Source organism: Sphaeroforma arctica, assembly GCF_001186125.1.
Source record: "Sphaeroforma arctica JP610 unplaced genomic scaffold supercont1.1941, whole genome shotgun sequence".
Taxonomy (NCBI): Eukaryota; class Ichthyosporea; order Ichthyophonida; genus Sphaeroforma; species Sphaeroforma arctica.
Window position 1 is genome coordinate 1 of NW_014038617.1, and position 8,762 is coordinate 8,762.

General features: G+C 40.3%; 2 protein-coding genes across 2 annotated transcripts in view; one reads left to right on the forward strand and one right to left on the reverse strand.

The window, feature by feature from the left end:
• Positions 1–3,678: 3,678 nt before the first annotated feature.
• SARC_11894 (hypothetical protein) lies at positions 3,679–3,968 on the forward strand (the record flags this gene model as incomplete). The annotated part of the gene is made up of 2 exons (XM_014294011.1): positions 3,679–3,861; positions 3,918–3,968. 2 exons carry the CDS (start codon positions 3,679–3,681, stop codon positions 3,966–3,968), a joined length of 234 nt encoding a protein of 77 aa, XP_014149486.1.
• Positions 3,969–4,880: 912 nt separating this feature from the next.
• SARC_11895 (hypothetical protein) overlaps positions 4,881–8,762 on the reverse strand; it is a 4,491-nt gene continuing 609 nt past the window's right edge. Inside the window, exons 2-7 of the mRNA XM_014294012.1 lie at positions 7,842–7,983; positions 6,981–7,097; positions 6,619–6,763; positions 5,921–6,169; positions 5,457–5,681; positions 4,881–5,076 (exon numbers count right to left, since the gene is read on the reverse strand). Coding sequence (XP_014149487.1) covers positions 5,023–5,076; positions 5,457–5,681; positions 5,921–6,169; positions 6,619–6,763; positions 6,981–7,097; positions 7,842–7,983 — 932 coding nt within the window. The 3' untranslated portion in view covers positions 4,881–5,022. The remainder of the gene's footprint in view (positions 5,077–5,456; positions 5,682–5,920; positions 6,170–6,618; positions 6,764–6,980; positions 7,098–7,841; positions 7,984–8,762) is intronic.

The window sequence follows — 8,762 nt, forward strand, 5'->3', positions numbered from 1 at the left end:
TATATATATATATTATATATATATATATATATATATATATATATATATATATATATATATATTAAAGTCTCAAGAGCTATATTTTGTTTTGTTTTTGTTTTGTTTTTAGATAAATAAATAAAACAATGCTGTCAAGACTCAAGTGTCAACTCTAACTCTCAGAATCTGAGAATCATTTTCAGCGACTCTGAGTCCTGAGTGCCTTCTTCATATTTCAGTATAAAAAAAAATTCAGTTTGTGTATTCTTTGATGCAATCACAGAACAGGACAAAATCCCTGGGACTTGAAATTTACAACAGAACGGGACAAACCCAAATTCAACATGTTGAACTACAGTGCAATTGTGCAAACCAAACGATCATATTTTGCATGGCCTTCTTTTCTTCTTGTATAATTTGGAAGGCTGTGGAACGATTTTTTTTGTATAATATTCAGAAGTATGGATCCACGAATTCACGCTCGCAGGGTTAACAGAACATTGTCACTCTTTAGTCTGAGGAGTTGTATTCTATTTCAGGTGATAGGTGGTGTAGCCGTGTAGATTATGTACCGAAAACAGATACTTGACTGTTGCATCGATATTTATTTTTTGCCAAGTGTATACGCTTAATAGTTCGGTACTTGGGACAAAGTCGCCTTACTTGGGCCCATAAATATCGACCCTCCTTTGCGTATGGACCGGATGCGGTTTAGGAAACGGGCTCTGGCGTTAATAATTTTATAGTGACGGGTGTCGTATAGACAAAGTCGAGTTCTGTTGTGGAACTGAACTTCAAACTTATGGTCGTTCTCAGTTCTGAATTTCTGAAGTCAGAGTTGTCTGAGACTTCACTGACTTCAGTCTTATGCCTGACTCTGGGGCAGACCCCAAACTCCCAGAGCAGAGTCTAAGTGTTCTTGCCTGGACCCTGGGGTCTTGAGTCTTGAGTCTTGAGTCTTCAGCCTTCAGAGTTCAGAGTTTAGAGTGATCAGACTATGCGAGAGTCGAGAACTCGAGAGTCGAGACTGAGACAGACTCTCAGTCGTGACAACTATTGGTTATTTATTGTTATAAAAATATAGAATTTAATTGCACTGTAAAGACTGTGACTGAAGTGAGTAGTAAGCACATTGAGCAGTGTATGAGAGTGACATTCCTTTGTTTTATGACCTATAAAATGGTATAAATCATAGCCTCTTAATTCCTAAATATGGTACTAATATATATTCTGTAAAATATAATCAATATATAAATAAAAATACAGAACATGTTTGTATCCGGCCAATGGCCATCCGCACATATTTCGAATGTAATACATACAAAGAGGCATATTTTATTTAAAAAACAACAACAATAGGATGTGTTTAAAAAGGGTTTAGGGTTTAGAGTTTTAGGGTTTTCTTTCACAATTACATATGTAAATTAAATATTTACTGTACACAAGAAGTGTACATAAATACATAGCTGAATTTTCAATATAAAGTAATTATTTATAGAGTAAAACATATTCACATATTTACTCATAGCTTTCTGAAAATTGAACAATTTACTTCAGATTGTAAATTTATAGTAATCACTGTATTGGTTTTTCAAAACAAAGAGAAAGAGTAGAAACAAACCAAAACAAGCACATTCCATCACGTTTTATTTTACGGAATGTACTGTTTTGTTATGTTTAAAACAACAACAAAAACTTCTGCCCCTGACAGAAATCAGAAAAAAATCTCTACCGTATTTTTTTTCTCAAAAACAAATCGATGCTGCAAAGGCCTTTTCATATTTTGTACGGAGTATTAAATGGGCGAAAGTGGAACATTTCATTTATATTTCAGCCTATGGGTCGGATACTCTGATTACTGATTCGGAGACGGAAGAGATATGGTTTGTTGCGTTTTATTTAAAAAAAGAGAAGAAACAATTTCTTCAATTTTAAAACCAGCAAGTTATAATTGGCTGAACCATTAACAGCTTAGAAGATTCATAATAATAAATAAATCTTCAAATATGTTCAGAGTTCTCAGTTCAGAAATGCAGACTCACATCAGAGGTCAGAGGACAGAGTACAGTGACGGAGAGTGACAGTGACTATCATGTATCAGAAGTAGAACTTCAGAGTTCCGACTGACTTCAGACAGTCAGACTTTCTGTTAAATAAATATTTTAACCGTTTAGATTTTAGAGTAATAAAATAGATAAATACCAACAAATGCAAATTGAAATACGCAGTTTGTGATTGCCTTTCAACTTTCAAGTTTTAACTTTAAAGCGCCTCTCCTATATTCACTTTAAAAATCAGTATTCTGGACATACTCACAACCCAGGGGCCTTCAAACTACAAAAATTCCACGCATTTGCCATTTGGTTGGGTTCGAAACTTCGAATGCTTCGGCAACCGTGCGGCCAACTGGACGTTTTGGCGATTTAAAACGGGAATTTGTGTCGATCAACGGGAATAGCTACTAGCCTCCGTAGTTTTCCCAGTCAGGTTGGCAGGATCTGTTCCGACTTCGAGTGTTCCACACAGTCATATAGATAGAGTACCATTGCGACAGAAAATGCTAATTTCCTCTTTCGTGTGCTCTTGCCTTCTCTTGTTATTATGTGTTGCCAGTTGAGTGAGTTGCGGGCTTGCGTTGCGGCTGAATGGCGAATGCCTGAATCAAATGTCAAGGCTTTTTGTGTCTTTAAAAAAAAACACAATCACAAAACAGAAAAATTTTAAATCCTAAAAAAAGGCAACGCGGAAATCATTTTTGCTTTTTAAAAAAATAACAAAAACAAAAACAAACAAATATTTACAACAATTTAATAATAATAAAAATATCGCTCACACATCGATACATATATTTATAATAGATAGTGGTGTTGAATTGTTCATCATATTCCAATTTTTTTATATCGTACACTGGCGGATTCGTCGGCCAGAACCTATGCAGTAACCTATCGAGCATGCTACCTTCGGCCGTATTGATTATTGACACCATGCTAGAATCACCTGCGGAGGTCATCTTACCGGTGCCTGATATACGTTCGGCCTCTAACCTTGTCCCACAACAGACATACGATACAATACAAAAAGATAAAATATCATTCAAGAACCATGTGCAAGTTGAAAAATATTCTAAAGAAGCATTGTTTCAAAGAAACATTGACTTGAAAATACAGAGAAAGCTGCTACTGAATGAAAAGCGAAAATTAAGAAGTTCTTCAGGTCAAGAAACGAACCAATCACCTCAACCTTCACTTCTCTCGGAAAAAACCCCCCGGCCTTACAGGATAGCTAATCTTGAGCGTTTCGTGCATAAAATTATGAACAAACAACTTCGGAAGAAAAGGCATGACGTTGGTCGACATTTCTCAGTCGGTCTAATGCACGAAGATTGCGCTTTAGTAAGGTAAGGCAACGCACCATATTCCTTACAATTGTTTTGTATTCCTTGAACGACACGTATTTTGCTAGTGTGAAAAAGTGGTGACTGTATACCTCTTCGTCCACTTTTGCGGAAGAAAAATAATCGAGGCAAAATCCCGTCGAAATTAATTGCACGTATACTCTTTTGATTTTTCCAGGGCATCATGGAGATGTGTGTGTACACCTCGCGATTCCCAGGACTGCTTTCCTCTCTTAGAATTCTCAGATAAATTCTATCAGGCACTATTTACACTTAGACCGGAGACCAAAATACTATTCGGCAGCATGTCGCTACAAGGATTGAAGCTGTCCAAAATGTTGCACATGATTGTGGACCAAGTAGAATTCTTGGTGAACTTCGACGTCGGAGAGATTGAAGGGGAAAAAGAAAAATCGCAATTCAAGCGGATGGTTCAAACACATAAGCGGGTGGGCATTACCAGAGAAATGCTTATTTGCGGCGGACAGGTACGGTTTAGTGTGTATTTGAACATTTTGTATTCAATTTACGCGTTCGGTAACAGGAGCAGTATCGTTTTGAGTTCTGCTTGGTGCGAGGTGCTCGTTCGTATTAGCAGCGCTGGTGATTGAAGCTGTAGAGCGGCATCCCCGAGAAAACTATCAAATCTGTGCTATCGAAAACTTACTTTTTCTCATTCAACCCTCTGTACAACTCAGGCCCTCCTGCAGGCATTGACGACACGCCTCGGTTGTGCATACAAACGCATATGTATTATATGTAGCAATCTTTCGACCGAATGCGTATGCGACCGCAAATATGCAGATCTATTTGGGTCAAATGACACCACACACACGGGATATAGTCTGGTCTCACGAGAGAAGAAACTCACAAATAATGATGCAACTGCATGGTTGTTGGCCTATGGCACAGTCGCAGATGCAATCTTAAACACTAATAAGAAACATGTCAGCAACCTTAAGCGACAAAATAGGGTGTACGAATTCTGTATGCAAACCGAACCAGAGCTTATGAGAATCAGGACCGAATCCTGCGGTAGTTGGTCAGCACCAAAACTGCCAATACACAAATCTAGTAATGTTAAACTCATGTCATCTGAAATAGACGATATTGCAGTTATGCTCACGCATGTGTGCCAAAGTCCCCTGAATACGGCGACGAAGAGAAGAGACAGTACACGTAGAAATACAGTCCCTTCAGCTATTTTAGAAACCATGCTGTAAATGTAAGTCAATAAATCTTAATTATACAATGTCCGGTGTGGAGCTGGCGACTAGCAGGCGCTACATAATTTATATTTTACCACACGTTAAGATTAAATGGGCAACTTTTCTGCTTGTCTAAAAGATCGATATTGCACTTCCCAATTCAGGTAGTACAGAACACTAAACTCGGGCCGTTGGTTTGTTTTTATCGATGGTAGTATTCCGTGCATAACGATTTTACGCTATTGATAAATATCGAGAATTCAGATTGCATAGGCGCAAATAAGTGAAATCACAGAGCCCGTATACCGAGAGCAAATAACAGTACGCGAGATTGCCGACGAAAGATCAGAGAACTTAATTGATGTACTAATTTACTACTGAAGCACCGATAATCAGCAGACAAATTGACCCAGCGAAAAAATTGGCCGCCATAAGACCATTTTAGTATGGTGCTACTCGTTTCTGCGCGCCTCTGCTGTCGGTAACTGTTTTGATCTGCATACGACACGAAGGTAGCGTATAGCACGAGGGTATGAATAAAAATGACTACCGAAATGAAAAGTAAAAACCATAACAGAGCAAGCCTTCGAAGTACAACTCAATCATTTCGGGAAGCCGATCATATGTACAAGATACAGGCAACACTTAAAGCATACTCGAATTCGCAACGGATACGCACACAGCACCATGTTTACTGTGCAGGCACGCACAATGGTCGCAGCAAATATGGACGCGGTGCCGGCGTACACAAATTCATAGCCATCGCTAACAGTGATAATTCCAGTGGAAAAAATATCGTAGTCCATCTGGCTCTATATATGATAGCCGCTCTCAGCTATGCATGGGAAACCCAACCTAAAAGCGTATATTCTCACCTTGTGGTCGGCCTCAGGGTTAGAATCTACTGGTGCCGGGGGAAGTGGAGGACCCCATTTACACAGGACCGCATCTTCATCACCGGTGAAGACATGGTCTACACCCGTATTCCAGAACGAGCACCGTACCATCTCGTTGTGAGCTTTTGGCATCGTAGCCACTAAGTCTAAGCTATCTCTATTGATATGTAGCATAACAATGTTTCCATCGAATGTCCCAGCAACCTGTGATTTTTTTTATGACACATGATAAGCAGGTGCTAGATCATACATTCTGTAGAGCTCTACTGCGCACAACTAAATTGTGGCAACGAAACAGAAACAACCACCCATCTCAGTCACTCATACATAATTGGTTGTGTGGTGAGTTGAGCCAGGGTGGTCGTGGATATGGAGTGTAAATACAATCGCTTAACAAGCTGTCAAAAAATAAATAAAATTTGCAGTTACGGCTAGTCACCTACCAAGAAGAGTCTCTGTGACGAGGCGTGATACACCACATCTACTATATAATCTATTTGTACAGGTATGGGGCTATTCCTGGTCGTTTGTCTGACGTCGTTGAGTTGTACCAGTTGTGTGCCCTCGTTGATTTCCCATACATACAGCGACTCTATATGCGTAGTTGCGTAGATATATTGCGAAACAGGGCCAAAAAACCCAATGCTGGCAACCGAGGATTCTGTATTGAGTGTTAAGAGTAAACAATCGTCCTATGGACGTACGGCAGTGTGGTCAGGGAGAGAGTGCACCCACAACTATCTCTCTAATTCATACCGCATATATAAACACTATCTCACGCCCTCGGGTATACCAAGTTGAGCGCGTAAAGCAGCACGGTTGTGTAGCCCCACCGGTAAGCAGCGCCCAATCTAATTATTGAAAGGTAATAATAATTATGTCTTTGATCCTTGTCTGGTGATATTCCTGTATTTCTCAGTAATCTGGACGACAACTCTCACATAGTTTTCATCACACAGAAAGTAAGCAGAAAGCCTTGGGCAGGAAAAAAAAATAACAAAGACACCAGAAAACACCACAAGTATGCCATATACGCACAGTAGCACAGCTGTTCTACACTACCGCACTATGCCCACCTGCAAATTTGATAACAAATGTCAAACGCTACAAAACTACAGACTAATTCTTGATTTGTATCTACCTCATTCGAATCGGGTGCGGAGGAGAGATCGATATGTGAAACGGTCCCATCGGTAGATCCGCTTAGTAAAGCCGTCGGTGTGATCGGGTGGAAGTGTATGCATGTGATGTCGTCATTGTGCACGTTGTCATATGTGGCGACTAACCTATGACAGCAGAGGCAGAATATTAACGATTAAGGATAATGAACATTAGTTCACATGCATCTACCTGGGCACAGCCATGATAGATATACGCAAGAGCATTCATAGCGCGACAAGCAAGTAACGCGTCCCCTACACAGCGACCAGCCAAAAAACACCTACATACACACCCTAGTCAGTTTAAAGAAAAAGAAAGGCTGTGGTGGAACGATCTACAAACCTGCCAGATCCCGCAGTGGTCAGATCTATGAAAAGAAGCTTGGCCTCGTGGTCTATGAACTCTGTTCCAAGGCAAGCGAGAGTTTCGGTACAGTTGACATCGAAGCTCGTCAGAGGCCTGGGAGGATTAAAGTATCGGGTGTTAAAGTGGACAACAACTTCGATGCGGTAATACACTGTCTACGGCTACACCGTGTCAGACACTTCGCCGTGCAAGCGTTTGATTAAGACGTACACGTTTGATAGAGCGGATACTACAGGGGCAGGATTAAAGCAAAACGGATAGCCAAATAGATAAAATCTTATGGTACTTATTGAAGACCATGCACTAATTGTGTAGTACACTAGTGAGTACAGTATCCCTTGCTTCACTGGCCTGACATGGCCACCTCCTTGATGAGGTGCTTTGCGCTGCAGGTATCGAGCGGATTGGCGTGCGTACAGAGTAAGGAACGAATACTGCTACTTATACATGTCTATAAAAGTTTGGCATAGCGCTCGCGTCAAGTATTCTCTCTAAGGAATATAGCCGAGAAACATAAATTGCTTTTTCTCGGAAAGCATCATTCGATATTTACTTTTGATAGAATGCACCGTATGCACACTATAAGGCTCCATATACACCGTCACTAAACCAGAAATACTATCATCTTTAACACAGTGTCATGCATGCAGATTACATCTGAAGCTTTACTTATTACCGGTACTGTACCGACCTAAGAGGTCGTATCGAGCATCTAGACTATGCAATCAGACACAAACGTACAAGCAAACAAAGCCCACACAATAGATCAGAGACAAACGCGTATTTATCGAACACAATGAGCCAGCTTAACACATTCATGTTTCGGCATACACTTACAGGTTCTTGCCAGCGTTGTATAAAATCACTCGTTTCCCACTACTGATACTCCACTGACAGAATGCACCATCCATAGAGCACGAGTACAGTATGTCATCATTCCGTGACGAGAACTTGATGCCCGATATACGCTCCTTGTGCCCTGTGCAACGATGCGTATGTATGTGTTTGTATATATGATTGCAACAGAGTTACCAAATGTACTTGTACATACACCGTATCATAATTTGTACTACGCGATAGCCTACTCGGTTGGGGATATAAATGATCGTCAATTGACAAAAAAGTGAGTAGTCAGCGAGGGTGGCGTAACAACAACGAGTTCTTCAAACTTTCGTTTCGGAGAGGTACCGTGAGCCAACTCCTACAGTCAGCCGATCACATACAACTAGGTTTAAAAAGCGAGGGAAAGCATTAAGTCTACGATACCAGATATACAATAATTTGTAAACAACTTGGACCTAGAACACTCAGTCTCTGCATAGGTCAGTGCTACAAGTATAGAGGTCTTTAGCATGAAAGGCAAAACCACGGCAAGTCGTACTATATCAGACAGAAAAAAATGGTAGCAACATGACAACGTTGTCGTCAAGAGCGCGACGTCCATCAGAGTCTAACCTTCATGATTAAAGCGAACGGATAAATGTAAAGGTAAACAAAGAGATCAAGAACAGAATACATATATAAGTATATACACACACAAAGATATATGTATACAAACATATATATACACAACTACACCCAAACCCACACTCACACACACATAATCACACACGCACATTCACACATACACAAACACATACTGACACACACACATACAAAATGAAACACACACACACACACGCACACACACACATACACACACATACACCCACCCACCCACACACACATGTACACACACACACACACACACACACACAC